Source organism: Sciurus carolinensis, chromosome X (genome assembly GCF_902686445.1).
Source record: "Sciurus carolinensis chromosome X, mSciCar1.2, whole genome shotgun sequence".
Classification (NCBI taxonomy): Eukaryota; Metazoa; Chordata; class Mammalia; order Rodentia; family Sciuridae; genus Sciurus; species Sciurus carolinensis.
This window is the reverse complement of record NC_062232.1, coordinates 39,948,013-39,968,254: the sequence shown is the minus strand read 5'-3', so window position 1 is coordinate 39,968,254 and position 20,242 is coordinate 39,948,013. Positions and strand designations below refer to the sequence as shown.

Genomic DNA, 20,242 nt, shown 5'->3' with positions numbered 1-20,242 from the left:
GGTACATTAATTCTTTGGATAGGCCACTTCAGACTTTTCTTGAAAAAAAAAAAATAGTCACCTGGGCCAAGGCCTCTGCTGACAGGTGTCTGTTTCCCTGACCAGTCTAATGCAGAGACACTTAATGGCACTGGGTGGGGGAGGGGTATCAGAGGAGAGAGAAATCAGAACAGACCAGGATAACTGGGGGAATTGTGGGACACATAGTGGCTGGCAGGCATGTGTGTGTGAATACTATGAGTGGATTTCATTGTTCTGTTCAGGTTCTCAGCTACAACATACATGGCAGCTGCATGCATGTCTTCCCATATAACTTGTCTGGTTGTGTCTTCTGTGTATGTTGTACTGTGTGTGTTGCATGTGTTGTACTGTCTGCATGTGCAATTTGTCTGTATGGAGCTGTGCATGTATATATTGCTCAGGAGTTTATGTGTCTCCTTTGTAAGGCTTGTGGGTGATGAAGGTGCTTGAGTTTTTGTCTCTCCTATATATCTCCCGTGTGTGTGTCTTTCTTCACTGTGTGTCTGCCCCAGCGGTGTTTGTGTCTCCCCTTGGTGAGTGGGTGTGAAGTGAGTGTTTTTCTTGGAGTCATTGCCTATGTGCTTTCTGATTCCCCTGTTTCTTCCTCTTGAACATTTAGGTATATTTTCTGGATTTCCTCTTTGCAAAGATAGTAAGTATACTCTCAGCATTCCTGCATTTCCTTTTTATGATTTTGTAGGCTTTCTCTGGGTATTTCTTCTTAAATTCATTGATTGTCAACCACCTTGTGTACTCAGCTCTATATAGCCATCTGCTTGCAAGCGGTTGGGCTCATGTATGCCTGGGCTGCTTTGTTTGTACAATCATATCTGCCAGTGAGTGCCTCTCTCTTTCTGTGACCAGAGTGTTTACACATGGTCACAAGTTCACACATGAGTTCACATGCACAGAGGTTATCATTTTAGAGCCTGAATCTGGAAGTTGGCCCATAGGGCCATCTGAGCCTAGAATCCTGTGTGTGAGAAAGATGCATAGGGCCCATATACAATGTTGTACACCCTGAACACTCATCTTTGCACTCTTTTTTGTTGTTATTTTGTGTGTTGGGGAATGGAACCTATGGCCTTGCATATGCTAGGCAAGTGCTCTACCACTGAGCCATATCGCCAGTCCTCATCTTTGCACTCTTCATGTGACTGTGAGTCTGTGTTTGATTGGCCAGTTGGTTCTCTTTGGTCTGGCTATATGTGTACAGGGAATGATGTCTATAGATGTGTATGTGCCTATCCTTTTGTCAGTCTGTGCTGTCCGTGTGCAACTGAGTCGGTAGATGTGACCTTGAGTGTGTGTGACTACTCCATGAACCTGGCTTTTAGTGTGCAGTTGTGAGTCTATGTGTGTTCATATCTGTCAGCCTGAATTCTCTATGTGTGACTGTGTGTGCACACATTTGACTTTATTTGTTTACATCTCCATGGGTGATGGTGAGTCTGCCCCCTACCATCTTTGAGCCCCTGGATGGGACTGTGATGGGGCCTGTGTAACTTTGATCCCTAAATATGCAGGAGTCTCTCTCCAGCTGTGGGGAAGTAAACACCCCATCCCTTTCCCTCCTCCAACTGCAAGTGGAGTGGGGTCATCTATGCTAGCTTTGAAGACTCCTGGCCTTTCCAGGAATTCTGTGCTCCCTGTGAGGGGTGGGCAGGCAGAGAAGAGGCCACACAGAGTCCTTTTGTCTACCTGGTTTTCAAGCAGCCCAGTCCAGTTGAGCCCAGATCTCAGGCCCACTCTGCCTGATTCCATGTAAGGGAGATATATGTCAACATGCCTGTGACATGGATGGGAATGAACTGACAGACCTCCACATAAGACAGATAGTGAGACAGACAGTGGGGCTCCTCAGTTAGGATGTGGACAGGTCCCACCCTATACCCCTGCTGTGGTCCAGGACTTTGGGACTCACCCAGTTTATGGACACCATGTGTCCCTACTCTTTGCCCAGCTAGAAATGCCCTTCCTGTCCCTTCATTCTAGAGTCCTCTCATGGCTAGAATGTCTGCCTTAGGTCTGCCTAGACAGACACCTGACTGTGTCTAACCCTGTACTTGTCCCACTGCTGTCCCTAGGCTTGTCCATCCACACTGAGTGCTTCTCTGCCTGAATCTAATTTTCTTAGCCTGTTGTCTTCTGTCACATTTGGTGTCTTTCTGGTTTAACAATTCCTTCTGCCCCTTTGCCTCTCTAGGCTGGTGTGTCTGGTCCCAACCTGTTTAGAGATGTGTTTGACTATAGGCCCCTGACTATCTGCCAGCCCCTGTCTCCTGTCACTGGCCCTGATTGCCTGTTGTCTTCCTCCATGAGCCTATCCCTACCCACCTGTCTGAGTCTGTCTCTAGGGAACTTTCTCCCCTGACTGTCCCCCCGCCTATCACCTCATCTTTCTTTCCCTGCCTCCTCCCCATGTGTCTTTCTGTCCCCTGTGATCTTGCTGTTCATGTATTGTATCTCCTGCCTATCTATTTGTAACTGTTTCTCTGTCTCCTCCACACAGTCTGATCTCCAAGTCCCTTTTTCTCCCTGTATCTCTCTAGACGTGGATCTACTCCCTAAACCTTTCAGTTCATCTTTCCCACCACCAAAACACATGCAAACCTTTGTCTTCCTCCATGTGGGTTCACATGTGGGTGCCCCTGCCCCTACATCCCCCGCCTGGGGCCAGAAGCAGAGAAACTCAAGTAAAATTAGCACTTCTTCCCAGAAAAAAAAAGCGGTGGGCCCCTCTATAGGGCAGCGCAGATTAGCTGCTAAGCCTAGTGGCCAGAGGGCGGGGCAGGGGCAGCATTGGGGTCCCAGAGTCCAAGTGGTAGTTGCTGCAGGTTCAGGAACTGAGAGGAGCAGGAAGGTGAGAAGGGGTTGCAGGCCGTGGGAATGGTGGCCCTGGAAACCCAGAGATATGACTGGGGGTCCTGGGAGAGGGATTCAGGAGTTCTTGGATACAATGGTAGCGCTAGTGGGGAATTGGGTGAAGGGAGGATGTCCTGTTGGTACTTCGTTTAAGGAAAGAACCAAATGAAGGAAATAGAGAGGAGAGGCAGCTCCAGAGTGTCAAAGGTTTATTCGGAACAAACCTACGAAGGGGAGCCCAGTGGAGACGGAGACCCATCTTTCCCTTACAGCCTGGGGTAGATATAGGGGCATGAGGGAGTGTGGGAATTTGGGGGGTTAGTCCATTACTAGGGGGTTGTCAGGAAAGGGTCCTCATGGTCACCTCCATTTTTTGAGGTAGTCACTGTTCCATGACAAACCAGCTGCTTTTCAAGATTTTAGTTCCAGATAACAATTTTGTTTCTTTGCATGATGATGAAGTATTGTTTGGGGTTTCTTTGCATGATGATGGAGTACTGTCTGGGTTTAGGTCAGGCTGAGTCAGAGTGACTGTGAAGTGACATTTCTAAGATGGAGGATATGTTTCAAAATGGTTTTGCCTGTGTCGAATTCTTCCTAACACCTCTGTCCTAAGAAGTGAATACAGGACAGTGGTGGAGGTCCCCAGAGGGTGCTCAAGCTGAGACCCCTCCCCATCCGAGGAAAAGGATTCATGACTTGGGGAGGGGGTTTCCTGGAGCCAGTTTTAGGTCTGATGTGGACCTTAAATTAGGGATTTTTCAGATACCGCGTTTTCAGGAAGTGAGTCCAGGGTTGGGGATTTCTTCAGAGAAGAAAGATGAGGTTCCAGGCTTGGACAGGGATGGCAGAGACACCCTAAACTTAGTAAGGCAGGAGAAAGTGTTAAAATGGACAGGCAGGAAATATGGGCTCCTTTGAGGTCAGGTCTCTGAGTAGTATGGCTGAGAAACTACAGACACAAGCCAGGCCCCATCAAACTCAGACTGACTCCTGTGTAAGCAGAGAGGGGGAAAAGAACCAACCAACAGTGAGGCATCTACTGCCTGGTAACTAGACCCTCACCAAAATAGGTACCAGAACTTGATTGGACAAAACGAGGCATGAAGAGCTTATGGACACTGAATGCCTTACCCAGGATTGGTTTGGGGGCTAGTTCCCTTAACTCTGTAGAATCTATATAAACCCCTAGACAATAGCTACTTTCTGATATCCCTCTTTGGGGACCCCTCTTCTTGGGAGCTCTGCTTGCTTTCTATTACTCTAATAAATTCTATTACTTTACTGTCACCTTTGTGTCCTTTGATTTCATTCTTTGAATTCAGACTTTTTCATTCTTTGAACCTGACCCCACACTTTGTGAGATACATTAGACCCCCAAGATACATTAGACCCCAAGAAGGGGGCTTTCTTTCAGAGACTGCTTATGCTCAGGAAGGGAAATGGCCAAGCTCATGCTCAGGTCAGGTTCTGGAGGTGCCCCGAGCCCAGGAAGGGTCTGAGTCTTGGTATCTCCAAATCCACTTCTGCCAGGAAGTAGTATTTTAAGACTTGATAGGGGTCCTAGAAAATACCTTTAGGCCCTAAGAAAGGGATTAAATGGGACACCCTGGGTCACTTTTTCTTTCTTTTATTCGTTCTTTTTTTTCACCCCTTGGTGCTAGGGATGGAACCCAGGGCCTCCTGCATGCTAGGCAAGTGCTCTACCACCTAGCTACTCCCCAACCCTGCTGGGTTACTTCTATCCCTGAAAGACGGGCACTCGGTTGTCTTCTGCCTCTTGTGAGGATACTCAGAATGTAGGTGAAAGCAGTTCATAACGACTGGATTGGGGTCTCTGAGCCTGCTTCCTATCCCCAACCTCTTCAACAGGTTGCAGCAGCTCTGGCTCAGGGGCCCAATCTGGGGAAGAGTGGGGATGGCCTGTGTTCAGAGGGGTGTCCCTGCTAGGAGTGAACTGACCGACCTCCCTGTGAGGCTGGAGGGAGGGGGGATGTGGGGACTGGGGAAGAATAGAGACAGAGGGCAAGAGACTGAGTCTGGAGTCTGGGAGAAGAGGCTGTTCCAGCTCCAAATGGTCATTGTATCTGCCCTGGGGTTGGGTTTTCCCTCTGTATCTTTCTGCCTCTGTTTCACTCTATCTCTGGCAGCCTTCTTTTCTCTGTGTGTCTGAGCTAGTGTTGGTGTTTACCCTCCTCTTTTTCTCTTCTCTTACTCTTGTCTCCAATTCTCTCCAATTATTCCCCTGCCTCTCTTCTCTCTCTCTCTCTACCTGTTTGCCTTGCCTTGTCTGATTATCTGTCTTCATTTCTGTCTCTGAGTGACAATCCCCCATTCATCCAGCTCTCCTCACTTTGTAGCCCCTTTGCTCCATCTCTGATTCTCCCACCCTATTTTTTTGCCCACAGGATGGAAATGCAGGATCCAAAGATGAACGTAGCTCCTTCTGCAGGTGATGCAGGGTAAGTCTGGGAGTCCAAGGAGATAGGCTCCAGGGGTGAGGGTCACTTTCTTATCAGCCTCTATTTCCCTGTCCTATTCAGATACTGGCAGGAACAGGAGGGCTTCCTGCCCAGCCATGGTCCTGCTTCTGGAAGGAAACCGGTTCAGTTCATGAATGTAAGTGAGCCCACCTGGATCTGTCCTGGTTGCTCCTTCCCCACTGCTCCCACCTCCCAACTCCTCCTCCTCCCCAGCTGTTCCCCTACCTAGTTGTCTCTGCACCCCATCTATTTACTCCCTCAAAGTCACTCCCTCTCCAGAACTCCCCTTCCTCAGGTACTCTCCAGCTCTCTTCCTTGCTTTGCTTCTCCCAACTGTCTGTTCCCCCTGCCTAGTAACTGCCTCCCTTTTCCTCCATTCTTGCTTTGTGTCCCTCTGAAATTGGACTTTTGAGATGAGACTAGATTCCCTGCTTTGCCGATTTCCTTCTGGGTTCTTGTCTCACAAATTCGAAAACTAAAATCCATGGACAATAATGGAAGGAAAGAGTAAATGGTATAGTGTTTATTGAAGTAAGGAGTGATATAACTCCTGCCATGTGGACGGGGCCAAATAGCATAAAAATCCTTTTTTGGTGTGTTAGCTTAGAGGCTTATATGGTTCTGGGTAGAGTATGGAGCAAAAATTTATGTTAAACTGGTATTGAAAAAGTATTGGCTGTGTCGTGTAGTCTGTTTTAATCCTTCCTGTAACTCCCATCTGGGTTCATTCCCACCTCCCATTTTCTGGCTTCTGGGACAAAGGAGCTGGCCTGTGAGTGTTTCCACAGGTGAGCCTCATGGTCTTTTACATTTGACATAGGCCTTAATGATGCCATTAATATTTCTACTCCTGATGTGGTTTCTCATTTTTTTTTTTTTTTTGTTACTGTGGGATCGAACCCACAGGCACTTAACAACTGAGCTATATCCCCATTCTTATGTATTTACTTATTTATTCTGAGACAGGGTCTCAAATTATTTGAGACAGGAGTTGCTTAGGGCTTTAATTAGTTGCTGAGGCTGTCTTTGAACTCATGACACTCCTGCCTCAGCCTCCAGAGTTACTGGGATTACAAGCATGTGCCACCATGCCCCAGCTGGTTTCTGCATTTGAACAAGACTTCAGTTGGGGTCGTCACTTCTGATTGTTGACCATTGACTATTCTTATTCACCACCTCTAGTGCTCCCCAGTTCCAGATGATTGCCATCCCCTTTGCCAGCCCTGTTCCTCCAGTTTATCCTAGTTTTCCTCTTCCCAGCGTTTTTCCCTTGCAGCCTCCTCACTCTACCCATAACCCTTCCCGGGCTTCTGCTTGCCGAGTTACCCTGACCCTAAGCCAGACTACTGGCCCCAGCAGTAGTCTCCTTACCGAGTCCCCCTCCCAACATGTGCCTGGACTTTGCCCATTGCCTGCAGTTCGAGGGGAAGACGTCATTTGGAATGTCAGTGTTCAACCTCAGCATTGCCATCATGGGCAGCGGCACCCTGGGGCTGGCTTACGCCATGGCCCACACAGGAGTTCTCTTCTTCCTGTATGTCCCTAGTGGCTTGGGGGCCCAGGGGTGTGGTGGGCAAGCGGGAGGCTTGGGGCCAAGTCTGAGCTGCTCCATCTGCCACAGGGCCCTGTTGCTGTGCATCGCACTCCTGTCTTCGTACTCCATCCACCTCCTGCTGACCTGTGCCAGTGTTGTAGGTGAGATGCAGAGCCTGGATCCCCTCTCCTTTGGACCCCAGACTCTAGATACCCTTCCAGAGCTCAACCCAGACCTTGGATCCCAGATGCACACCCAAGTCCCCGACCTCAACCCAAACCTTACACTCTGGACATACCAACCCTGATTCCAGATCCCAGGCCCAGTGTTCAACCCTGAGTGAGACTCCACACTCAAGTCTGGCCCTCAGTGTCCCTTGACTGGGCTGCAGACCTTGACTCTGCTTGTGTGGTCCAGCTGACTCTGTGTGTCCACCTGACTCTTGATGTTCTATTCTGAGACTTGTTGGAGAGGTCAGCTGAGTCATTCTGTGAATTATAACACCAGTAGTATGTGCGATTATTGCTGACTTCAGGAATCAGACCTTGGGTTGATTTTGTGACTGTGATTCTGACTGACAGTTGATTCTAGACATCCAGCATATGCTGATACTGACCACGTGTGTGGCTGTATATATCCAATAGACGTGGACTTGTAGATTTGGTTCAGTGACTGTTTTATTGACTGATGCTCTCTGACTAACTGTGTGATGGATGATGTCTGTGAACTGTGATTCCAACCATAGATAGTTATGTGACACTTGGCTACGCTGAAATTCCCTGTCCAGCTGATTCTGTGAGTTTGATTCTTGGTCCATCAGGCTGCTGGATTCTGTCTAGCTCTAAATGTGTGATCACTCACTCCAATGGTGTATGTGTGAATGTAAGTGTGTGCACAAGCATACCTATGTCATGTACTGTGGTACCAACTGTGGTGGTAATTTGCTGTATGTGTCCAGTCAATTCTATCCATCTGTGTTTGATTTGGTGATTATTGTTCTGGCAAATCCTCTCTAGTTATGTGTGTGTGATCCTCAGTTATGACTGTATATGTCCTCTGTATTGTGGTCGAGCCATGTTGTTCTGACTGCATGTTTGATTTTGGATCCATCCTTCTTGTGTAATCTGTCTAGTTGTATACAGTGAGTTCCAGGAATATGTGTGTGCGCAGTATACTATGGTGCTTTTACTCCAGCTGCACATATGCACATATCACTGCCTTTTTTTGTGATGCTGGGGCTAGAATCCAGGGCCTTGCACATGCTAGGGAAGCATTCTTTCACTGAGCTACATGCCAGTTCTAGAGCTTACTTTTTATTATCTGTGTATATCCTGCTAGATTGTTGGCTTGATTCAGTGAACATCCAGATATTACTAGGTATATTTAATATTTTTTTGCCATGCTAGGATCAAAGTCAGGTCCTTATGCATAATAGGCATGTGCTTTGCCACTGAGCTATACCCTGTGCATTTATTATAATTAAGTCCCACTGTGTGTGTGTGTGTGTGTGTGTGTGTGTGTGTGTGTATAATGGCACTTGGCTGGTTTATTTCTGTGTAACTGTATGTATGAGATAGAGAATATCCAGGCGCAGTAGCACATACCTATAATCCCAGTGACTCAGGAGGCTAAGGCAGGATTGCAAGTTCAAAGCCAGCCTTAGCAACTTAGCAAGGCCCTAAGAAACTTAGTGGGACCCTGTCTCTAAATAAAATATAAAAAAGGACCGAGGATGTGGTTCAATGGTTAAGTACCCCTGGGTTCAATCCCCAGTATCATAAAAAAAAATGTGAGTGCCTGGAACCTAGTAAGTACTCAGTATAAGTTCTATTAGCTGAGTGGGGTGGCATACTTATAATCCCAGCTACTTGGGCAACTAAAGCAGGATTCCAAGTTCAAGACCAACCTGGGCAATTTAGTAAGACCCTTTCTTTATAAAAAAGGCTCAATGTTAGAATGCTTACCCAGCATGTGCTAAGTGAGGTCTTGGATTCAATCCCTGGTACTGCAAAAAAAAAAAAAAGTTGTTTTGAATGAATATACATTTGTCCAGCCAATTGTGTATTAAGTGGCTATCTTGTCTGGGCACCTCCCTATAATATGTGCAGAGATCCCCATCTTGCTTTGAGCTTAGTCCTAACAGTGTGGTCATTGGCCTGATTCTGTTTCTATTTCAGTCTTTCCTTTTTTTAAAAAAAAAAGTTCTTTTTTTATACATTTTTTAATGCAGTACTGAGGATCAAACCCAGTGCTGCCCACATGCTAGACAAGCACTCTACCACTGAGCTACAACCCCAGCCCCTATTTCAGTCTTTCTTTGGCTGTGTGACCAAGTCAGGCATCCAACAAACCTTAAGCTCTTAAACACATATGTATGTTTCTGACTTTTCCACCTACTCTGCTTTATTGCCTGTCTAACCATCAGACTGTTTTTCCGCCTGCCAAACATATCAGGGTCATAACACACTCTTTCTTTGTGTCTGACAGATTGTGTTGTATTGATTTTTACATCATGTCTGACTGATTGGGGTACTTGACCATCTGATTTTATTTCCACTTGGGAATCTGATGGTGAGTTTTGTCTAGCTGTGCTTGTGTTTTTAACTATATCCTCCCAATGGTGTCCAACTGACAATCTTATAATCACTCTACTTCTATCAATCCTGTTGTGTGATTTGTCACTAGAACCACTTGAATGACTTCACACAGCTGAGATGTATACTCATTTATCCTGACTGGGGGGGCAGAAATCTGTCCATCTGATTGTCTTCCATGAGTGTCAGTCTGAAAATTTTCTTTGGCTGGCAACTAATCATTATGTCTTCCTGTCTCCCTAGGGACTGGTTCTTGAAAGGAAATGTCTTTATCATCATCCTGCCCCTGGCCCTCATGAAACACTTGGGTAAGAGGCTTCCTGGTTTGGTCATTGGGTAGCAGAATTAGAGTGGGAACTAGACTAGAAAATCCCCACTTTCAAGAGTTATGGAACACTAAGGGGTAACAAGTTTGCGTGTGTAGCAAATTAATAGGAATTTGCTATGAAGGGGAGACCTGTTCAGGTGGAAGTAAAAACTTATGCAAAGGAGCTGGGCACAGTGGCATATGCCTATAATCCCAGTTACTTGGGAGGTTGAAGCAGGAGGATCTCAAGTTCAAAGCCAGCCTGGGCAACTTAGCAAGATCTTCTTTCAAAGTAAAAAAAAATACTTAAAAAGGGCTGGGGATGTAGCTCTGGTGAAGCATCCCTGGGTTCAATACCCAGTACAACAAAAGAAAAAAATTTCTGTAAAGGTATTGAAGTAAGGAGGCCTTGAAGGCCAGAGTAGGGGTTTGGGATTTGCTATAAGGGGGTATTTGATTTCTGAGGCTCTGTATATTGCCCCCTGTAGTTTATCTGGGATATACCAGTGGTCTCTCTCTGACCTGCATGCTGTTTTTCCTCATTTCGGTGAGTCTGAGAGGGGATCATGAAAAAGTGGGGAAAGGGTTTGGGACATTGGGAGATAGCCTTCTTCAGGACCTCACTTCCTCACCGCCCCACTCTAGGTCATTTACGAGAAGTCCCAGATTGACTGTCCTATAACTCACAATGAGACAGCAATAGAGAGTGAAGACACCCCCCCCCCCAGGCCTCCGTGCTCAGGGCTTCAATAGCAGCTGTGAGGCCCAGATGTTCACAGTTGACTCTCAGGCGAGTTTACAGGCATGTGGGAGCACACACCACATGGAGACCCTCTGCTTCTGTCCCACACTGCATCTTGCTCAGGGTGGAATTAGGTATTGGGCCTGTGGATCTGTCATGTGTCTGATATGGAGGGCAGTGGTGGGATCAGGGGTACAGGGAGAGGGGGATCCTCTAATCCTTTGTGGGCTCTATTCCTGTGTACTTGAACTATACCCGCAGATGTCCTATACAGTGCCCGTTATGGCTTTTGCCTTTGTCTGCTACCCTGAGGTGTTGCCAATCTACATGGAGCTCTCTTGGTGAGTGGGCATGTGTGATGGGCCAGCTAGAGTCAGGGTCATAGTCATAATGTCTAACACAGCAGCCCCAAGACTATAGCTTGTGCCAAGGGAACAGTTTGGGGTGGCTATGAGGCCTCAGTGAACTCAGGGTTGTAACTTTACTAATTAGGGCATAATTAGTACATTACTTTAACATCTAGTATGAGTGTGAATGGACAGAGTTGGAAACAGAGATAGGATGATCAGATTTGGAGGGGTGGTAGTCAGCATGGATAGGGTTGGGGTGACAGAGGTGTTCAGATGGACAGGGAGGCATGGGTAGACAGGGAGAGGCAGGGATGATGTAATAGAAGGATGCATGGGTGATCAGAGAGAGACTACATGGGTACTCAGGTGGAAGGGGGAGGCAGAGATGGTCATATGAGGTAAGATATGGATGAACAGAGAGGGGAAGACTTGGTTAATTGCACAGGTGAAGAAGAGTTGGCTGAACCATCAATCTGGGAGGAGGGGACTTGGGGATGGTGGGTTGGCCCTTTCTAGGCCAAGTTCAGGGGTCTGAATATGACCTGTATATCTTAGGCCTTCCCAGCACAGGATGCAGGCTGTGGCCAGTGTGTCCACTGGGGCCATGTTCTGCATGTATGGGCTCACAACAACCTTTGGATACCTCACCTTCTACAGTGAGTGTGACTGGGCCCAGTACTGGGGGAACCCGTTAAGGGGCCAGGGTCAGAGTTGGGGCAAGAACCTCTGAGATCTCTTCCTTTTGAGACCTTGAGCCCATCCCTTTCCAAAGGCACATATGCAGCACATGTTTAGATTTTTGTCACCACAGATGTGGTGGTGAGTTTCAGGGACACTGATTCTGGTCCTCCTGTCACATTCTTTATCCCCTGTCTCCTGTCCCAGGCAGCATGGGAGCAGAGATGTTACACAGGTACAACCAGAAGGACCCACTCATCCTCTGCATGCACCTGGCTGTGCTGCTTGCAGTGACCCTCACTGTGCCAATTGTGCTCTTCCCTATGCGTAGGGAGGTCAGGGGTGTAGGGAGCAGAGGGACATGGATGGATGGCTAAAGGGCATAGGTACGGATGTTTGAATGGAAGATGGAGATAGGAGTAAATGAACAGATGGAGGAGGCAGAGATGGTCAGACAGGGAAGGTGGAGTTGTTAGATGGACAGAAAAGGCAAAACAAAGATGGTTAGACAGAAAGGGGACATGGATGGCAGGACAGAGAGGGTCACAGGGACAGGGGTAGTCAGTTGGAGGAAAGAGGCACAGGTGGATGGCTTGACAGAAGAGGGAGCCAGGAATAGTCAGTCAAAATGAAGAAATGGGATGGACCAGAAAACAATGGAGGCTGAAGTGGTGAGATGTAGGCTGAAATGGTGAGAGGTAGGAAGGATGAAGCTCTCAGTTGGGGAGGTGAGAAGGATTCAATGGAGGAGGGTAGTAGAGGTAGTCAGATGAAGAGATGCTGGGATTTTGGACAGGATGGAAGGATAAGAGATGATGAGATGAGGAGGCAGAGATGGGCAGAGAGAGGAGGCAAGGATTTGAAACAGTGGTGGAAACACAGATGGATGATTGGACAGAAGGAAGAGAGACATGGATTTTCAGAGGGGGTGGAGGCAGGAAGCTCATCAGAAGGTAGAGCCACAGATGGATAGCCAGATAAGGTGGAGCCATAGATAGTTTGAGGGGCAATCTAGGATCTTGGGGTGAAGCTAAAGAGGAGGAACAGCACTTGAGGCCTTAACACTGTTTTGCCCTTCTTTGACTACAGATCTACCAGGCCCTACAGCAGCTACTCTTCCCAAGCAAGGCCTTCAGCTGGCCACCACATGTTGCCATAGCCCTGACCCTGCTAGTGTTGGTTAATGTCCTTGTCATCTGTGTGCCCACCATCCAGGATATCTTTGGGATTATTGGTTAGTATCTCCAACTTTAATCCGCTGACACACCTTATATGGGCCTTGCACCCAAGATAGGGTTGATTCTTGTCTCTCCTTTGTGTCCTACAGGTTCCATGTAAGCCCCTAGCCTCTTCTTCATCCTTCCCAGCATCTTCTACCTCCGAATTGTACCCTCTGAGGTGGAACCCCTCTTTTCCTGGTGGAAGACCCAGGTGAGCATCTCAGGAGATCACTGGAAGAGGAGGCATTCTGAGGAGGGGAGTGCTCACTCCAAGATGACTGGAGACTGAAGGAACTTTCTCAGGAGGGGGTGGGGTTGGGGGAAGAGGAGTCTCTAGAAGAGGGGTGGAAGAATGAAGAAGAGATTGTTGTAGGAAGCAGCAGAGCAGACACAGCATCAGGAGGGTCTGGGAAGACAGATGGAGGTGACCAGCAGGTCTGGGTGTAGCTCACTGTTGGAGCACTTACCTAGCATGTGTGCAAGGCCCTGTGTCCTGGGTTCTATTACCAGTACTTAAAACAGAATGAAAGACTGGCATAGAGGGAGTATTCTGCAGATAGATGGAAGGAACACTACTGGGAAGAGGTGGGAGCATTTTGAAGAAGGATGGAGGAGAGTACTCCCTGAAGGGTTCTGGGAAGGTGTAAGGCTCACTTTAAGGAAGAAGAGGGAGCATAAAGGAGGTTAAGGAATGGAGTAGACACTTGGGAAGGGAGAGGGCTTGAGGAACAGGCTCGGGGGAGTTTGAGTGGGGAGTCCCAGCCAGCTTCATCTTCTTCCCTCTCACCTACAGGTCCTGAGTTTTGGTAAATGGAGTCCTCTTCATGTCCATCAGTCTGGGTTTTATGTTTGCAACTGGGCCACAGGCCAGAACCATGTGTCTGGGCACTGATCTGCCCTGTCCTGCCCCGCTCAGTCCCTGTGTATGTGTGTGTGTGTGTGGAGGGATTTGGGGCCACTCTCTTGGGACCTTCCTTCCTGTAATGTGGAGGTGACTGGTTCCCATTAATATGACAGTCAAGGTGAAGGACAGCAGAGACTGAGGAGTAGTCCATTTCCCTCTTTCCAAGGGATGCTGAGCTTGGATCATGGTCCTCCGTGGGAGGAGGAAGGGGAGGCTAGGTACTTGGGGAGTCCTAGCCCAGCCCAGTTCTTTCTGCCTCCTCTTGGTTGAAATTGTTTGTGAAGATCACCCTCTGACTAAAAGGGGGAAGAATAAAGATACTGAATCATGACTCTGGCTTCAGCTTTTTGATAATTTTCTAAGACTTCTTGGGGGACTCCACCTAAGTACAGACAGGAGTAAATTGAGGCTTGGAGTAGCATTGCGCCCACTCTGAAGTATTCACTCCTCTACTGCAATGGTGACTTGGTACTTGATTCACTCACTCATTCACCCACTCAACATCTATGGAGAGCTTATTGCATTCCAGGTTGGGGGTATACCAGTAAGTCAAGCAGACTGCTATTTAAGAAGGTATTGGTATTGCAGCACAAGAGTAGGAAAACAGACCTGCATGCCAAATTTGACCTGTGGCCTTTTATGTTTTGTGCTGGGGATTGAACCTAAGGGTGCTTGATCACTAAACTATACCCCAGCGCTTTTTATTTTTTATTTTGAGACAGGGTCTCTCTAAGTTACTGACGCTGACCTCAAACTTGTGATCTTCCTGCTTCAGCTTCCCAAGTCACTAGAATTACAGATGTGTGCCACAGGACTTGGCTTTGCAGCCTATTTTTCCCTTAAGCTAAGAACATTTTTCATATTTATAAATGATTGGAAAAAAATCAAAGAGTAATATCTTGTGACACATGGAAGTTATATAAAACTCAAATTTCTGTGTCAGTTAAGTTATATTGGAATGGTTAAGCTTGATCATTTACATATTGTTTTTGGCTTTGCATGGAGTTCAGAGTCTCAGTGGAGACCATATGGCCTGCAAAGCCTAAGCTATTTACTCTCTGGCTCTTTTCTTTTTTTTTTTAAATTTTTTAAGATATTGATAGACCTTTATTTTATTCATTTATTTTTATGTGGTGCTGAGAATAGAACCCAGTGTCTCACACATGCTCTACCACTGAGCCACAACCTCAGTCCTCTGACTCCTTTCAGATAAAGTTATCTGTTCCCTGATCTGGTAGAAGAGAGGGAAAAGGTCATTTCTGATAAAGTTGACCACTATGAAACAAATGGGAGACCTCACCCAGGCAGGGGACAAGAAGCAGAGTTTTAAGCTGGCTGGAAGGAACAAGCCCCACAGTTATTCTGGCAGAGTATTTCCAGGAATGGGGAGCAGCAAGTACAGTGGCCCTGAAGTAGGAATGAAAATGGCAAATCCAAGCAAAAATGAGGAGGATTTGTGTGAGTTTTGAGTGCTGTTTTCACCAGAGCCTTACCAACAAGCCTGAGTTACCAAACATGGATTTTACCAACCTAACAGGTGAAAATGGTCAATACTGTTAATGTTCATGTGTTTATGTAATAATTTTTCAAGTGTTTAAGTGACAGAAATTTGTTTATCTTTCCAGATAACTTTAATTTTTAATTTCAATTTTTTGTGGTGCTGGGGATGGAACCCAGGGCCTGTCATATACTGGGTAAGGACTCTACCACTGAACTACATCCCCAGTCTCTCAGATAATTTTTATGCATATACAAACCATTCTGGGTATAATTTACTCCCTTCTTCCTATTCTTTCTTTGATCTTAGTATGTTGCCCAGGCTGCTCTGAAAACTCTGGGTTCAAGTGATCTTCCCATATCAGCCTCCCTTAGCTGGGGCTACAGGCATGCAACAACACACCCAGATTTTCCCCTCTTCTTATTTTTTAAAATATTTTTTAGTTGTTGATGGACCTTTATTTTATTCATTTATTTATATGCAGTGCTGAGAATCGAATCCAGTGCCTCACACATGCTAGGCAAACGCTCCACCACTGAGACACAACCCCATCACCCCTCTTTTTAAGTAGGCAGTTGACTAGTATATACCCCTTATTTCATTGTTGTTCATTTTTTTTGTACCAGGGATTAAACCTAGGGACACTTTACACTAAGCCACATTCCTAGCCCTTTTTATTTTTTTATATTGACACAGGGACCCACTAAGTTGCTTAGGGCCTTGCTTAGTTGATGAGGCTGGCTTTGAACTTGTGATACTCCTGCCTTAGCTTCCTGAGTCACTGGGATTACAAGTGTGCACCACCATTTCCAGTGTGTTCTTCATTCTTTACTGCCACTAAATGTAAGCTCAGCAAACCTACTTTTGTGTGTACAGTGCTGGGGAATGAACTCAAGGTCTTGTGCATGCTGGGTACATGCTCTACCACTGAGGACCAACCCCAGACCCTCTGACATCTATTTTATGAAATTTCCATTTCATGCAATTGTCTGTTTGTTTAATTCAATTTGTGAACAAAATCCAGGTGGGATTTTCTTTGGATTATGTCATATTGATTCTAAAATTTGCCAATGGAAATCTAAGTGACAGCAGAATAAAAATGTAAGAATAGCCAAGAAATTTTTTAGATTAAAGAACAATAAGATGCATTTGCCCTAGTGAATATTGAAATATGCTGGGTGTGTTGGCATAATCCCAGCTACTTGGGAGGCTGAGGCAGGAGTATTGCAAATGAAAGTCCAGCATGGGCAATTTATCAAGACATTGTTTCAAAATAAAAAAGTAAAAAGAGCTGGAGATGTACTCTCCAGTGGTAGAGTACCCCAGGTTCAATCCCCAGTACCAAAACAAAAATTAAAAAAAAAAAAAAACTTCAAACTGAAATATACTTTAAAATCAGTAATGGAGCTACAGTAGTGAGGTAGGCAGAATAAGCCCCACTGCCAAACATGTTCACATCCTGATCAACAGAACCTCTGAGTGTGTTAAGTTACCTGTAACGTGGAATTAAAGTTGCAGATGGAATTAAGATGGCTAAACCTTCATGTAGGAAGACCATCTTTGATTGTATCTTGGTGGGTCCAGTATCATCACAAGGGTCTTTATAAAAGCCAGGCAGAGGAGAGAAAGAGGATGACAGAAGCAAGACCAGGGGGATGTTCTATTGTTGATTTTGAAGATGGAGGAAGAAAGCCATGAACCAAGGAATGTGGTCAAGGAAAAGCAAGGAAATGGTTTCTCTAGAGTCTCTAGAAAGAAGTGCAGCTCTGCAAACACCTTGCTTTTAGCCCAATGAGGTTTGTGTTGGGAATCTTATTTATTTGCTCTTTTTGGAGATGCTTGGGATGGAACTTGGGATCTCACACATGCTCGGCAAGTGCTCTACCACTGAGCTACATCTACAGCCCATTGTTGGATATCTGACCTACAGAAGTGTAAGACAATACATTTGTGTAGTTTTAAGCCTTTTGGTATAGCAGCAGTAAAATATGAATACATGTAGAAACTGATCTGTTCATGAAATAGAATAGAAAGTCCAGAAACAGTCTAATTTACATACAAAACTTCAACTTGCATTTTCAAACAGTGGGAATAAGATGGATTGTATGACAAATGATTGTATGACAAGTGCCTATCCATCTGAAACAAAAGATTAAATCCTTACTTCTCACCACATGAAATAATAAAGAAAAATTAGAGGTTTAAATGTGAAAATATAAAGACATAAGAAACTGCTTGGAAATTTAGGAAAATATTATAATAAATTTTATGTTGGCATAGGCACTTCTTGGCATTACACAAAGCCTAAGAGCAATAAAGTAGATATATTTAAAGATGTAAAGATTAAAGTATCATCTGAGTCCATCTCCAGGTTTGCTCTCAAGGATCTGAGTTCAGGTCATGAGTTCAGGTCATGCTTGATCTTTTCCCTATTGCAACCCTATTACTAAATAAAATGTGTCTGATTTCTTTAAAAAACAGTGTCATCTGAGTCAAAAGACATCATAAATATCCATTTTAAAAGGAAAATTTGGGGGAAAGTGGTGAAATATGCATCAAATGAAAATAAACTATCCCTAATATATAACAAAGTTATTTCATTTCAGTAAGAGAAACTGTGCAACCCAATGGGGGGAAAATGTGTTCAGATGACACTAGTTCATTGTATAGAAAAAAATACTAGAAATAAAAAATATGAAAGGGAAAAAATAAAATGGAAAATAGATCCCAGAAGTTTCATTATTCATTTAATAGGAATTCCAGACAGAATAGAAAGACTGTAAAGAAGACTACCTGCTGGGCACAATGGCACACTTCTGTAATCCCAGTGGCTCCAGAGGCTGAGACAGGAGGATCACGAATTGAAAGCCAGCCTCAACAAAAGCAAGGTGCTAAGCAACTCAGTGAGACCCTGTCTCTAAATGAAATACGAATTAGGACTGAAGATATGGCTCAGTGATAGAGCACTCACCTAGCATATGTGAGGCACTGGGTTTGATTCTCAGCACTACATAAAAATAAATTAATTAATCAAATTAAGGTATTGTGTCCATCTACAACTAAATTTTTTTTAAAAGATAAAATCCTGAAAGGTGTCAGAGGGTGTTTACATGTAGTCGCAGCTACTCAGGAGCCTGAGGCAGTAGAATTGCTTGAGTTTAGGAGTTCATGGACAACCCAGGCAACAGAGTGACACCCCAATCTCAAAAAATGTGGGGAAAGAAGTTCATGGCAGAATAGTGAAAAGCACTGGCATTTTACAGCTTAACCTTGGGAGCCAGAGTACATGGTGTCAAATTCTTTTTTGGTGGGGGGTACTCGGGATTGAACTCAGGGGCACTGGACCACTGAGCCACTTCCCCAGCCCTACTTTGTATATTATTTAGAGACAGGGTCTTACTGAGTAGCTTAGTGCCTCAAGGTTGCTGAGGATGGCTTTGATCTTGTGATCCTCCTGCCTAAGCCTCCCAAGTTGCTGGAATTACAAGCGTGCACCACTGTGCCTGGCACATGGGATTAAATTCTGACTTCTCAACTTGCTAGCTATGTAAGTCACATGAACTTTCTGTGTCTGAGTCTACTAAAATAGGGATAATTACACTATGAACTCATTTGATTGTTATGAGTAAATGGGTTAATACACATAAAGCACTTAGAGTAGCATTTTGTCACCTAGTAAGTGCTACATATATTTTAGCTATTGTCCATAATGACTTATAATGCCTATCAATTATTTATTTATTTGCTTATGGTACTGGGGATTGAACCTAGGAGCACTTTACCACTGAGCTATATCCTCAGTTCTTTTTATTTATTTATTTATTTTTATTTTGAGAGAGAGTCGTGTTAAGTTGCTGAGGTCTCACTGAGTTGCTGAAGCTGGCCTTGAATTTGGGATTCTTTTGCATCAGACTCAAGTCACTGGAATTACAGGCATGTGCCACCATGCCCAGTTTAAAATTCCTATTAAAGTATAAAGGCATATCTAGTTCCAGATGAAAATGGTGAACCAACAATACACGTTGGTTTTCTTCCCAAACCCAACCCTGCAGATGCAGCGGAAGAGATGAGGAGCTGGTTGGATTTCAGATCCTTTTCTTGCAACAAAACTTTTTTGTACAGGGGATTGAACTCAGGGACAGTCTACCACTGAACCATATCCCCAGCCTTTTAAAAATACCTTTATTTTATTTATTTATTTTTATGTGGTGCTAGGGATGGAGCCAAGTGTCTCACATGTGCTAGGTAAGCGCTCTACCACTGAGCCACAACCCCAGGCCCATTCCCACTCCTTTTTATCTTTTATTTTGAGACAGGATCTCATGAAGTTGAGGAAGGCCATCCTAAGTTGCTGGGGCTGGCCTTGAACTTTTGATCTTCCTGTCTCAGCCTCCTGATTCCAGGCCACCACACCTGGCTCTGAAAACTATTGATGGTTTAGTCCCCACTAGTGGATAAGGTGGCCTAGAGGGAGGAAAAACTCAGAGACCATGGAGGGAGGATCAACTGAGGTGGAGGTCTCCAAATTGCATCCTTTCCTCCCCTCATGTTTTCTGGAAGGTTCTTTACTAGTCTTGAAAATATCAGTCAGAAACTTGGCAGGGCTGGCTCAGGGCAGCCAAAGGTGGCCTGGCATCATTAAGTTGTAGTGGGTTTGTAAGCTCATAAAAAGTGCAGTACTGGCCAGGCGCGGTGGTACATGCCTGTAATCCCAGTAGCTCAGGAGGCTGAGGCAGTTGGATCACGAGTTTAAAGCCAGCCTCAGTAACAGCAAGGTGCTAAGCAACTCAGTGAGACTGTCTCTAAATAAAAATGCGAAATAGGGTTGGGAATGTGGTTCAGTGGTCAAGTGCCCCTGAGTTCAATTCCTGCTACCAAAAAAAAAGTTGTAGTCCTCCAAGACTGGCCAGTTATTCCTTTCCCACTACACTTTCTACTCTCCAGGCTAGGCAATTAAAATTAATATCTCATCCCAAGAATCCTTATCCACTCTTGCTTGGTGGCTAAAGTCAGAAGTCCTGGAAACTTCCCCAAGGAATCATAAAC

At 45.3% G+C, this 20,242-nt stretch overlaps 1 protein-coding gene across 1 annotated transcript; it reads left to right on the top strand.

The window, feature by feature from the left end:
* The first annotated feature begins 5,295 nt into the window (after window positions 1-5,295).
* Slc38a5 (solute carrier family 38 member 5) lies at window positions 5,296-13,686 on the top strand. Its single transcript, XM_053743331.1, is given in 16 exon segments — window positions 5,296-5,348; window positions 5,430-5,505; window positions 6,788-6,903; window positions 6,991-7,152; window positions 9,741-9,805; window positions 10,293-10,351; window positions 10,450-10,527; window positions 10,529-10,594; window positions 10,808-10,887; window positions 11,452-11,552; window positions 11,782-11,909; window positions 12,673-12,808; window positions 12,902-13,005; window positions 13,278-13,291; window positions 13,588-13,643; window positions 13,646-13,686. Coding segments are annotated over 16 exon segments (1,335 nt in total).
* Window positions 13,687-20,242: the final 6,556 nt, after the last annotated feature.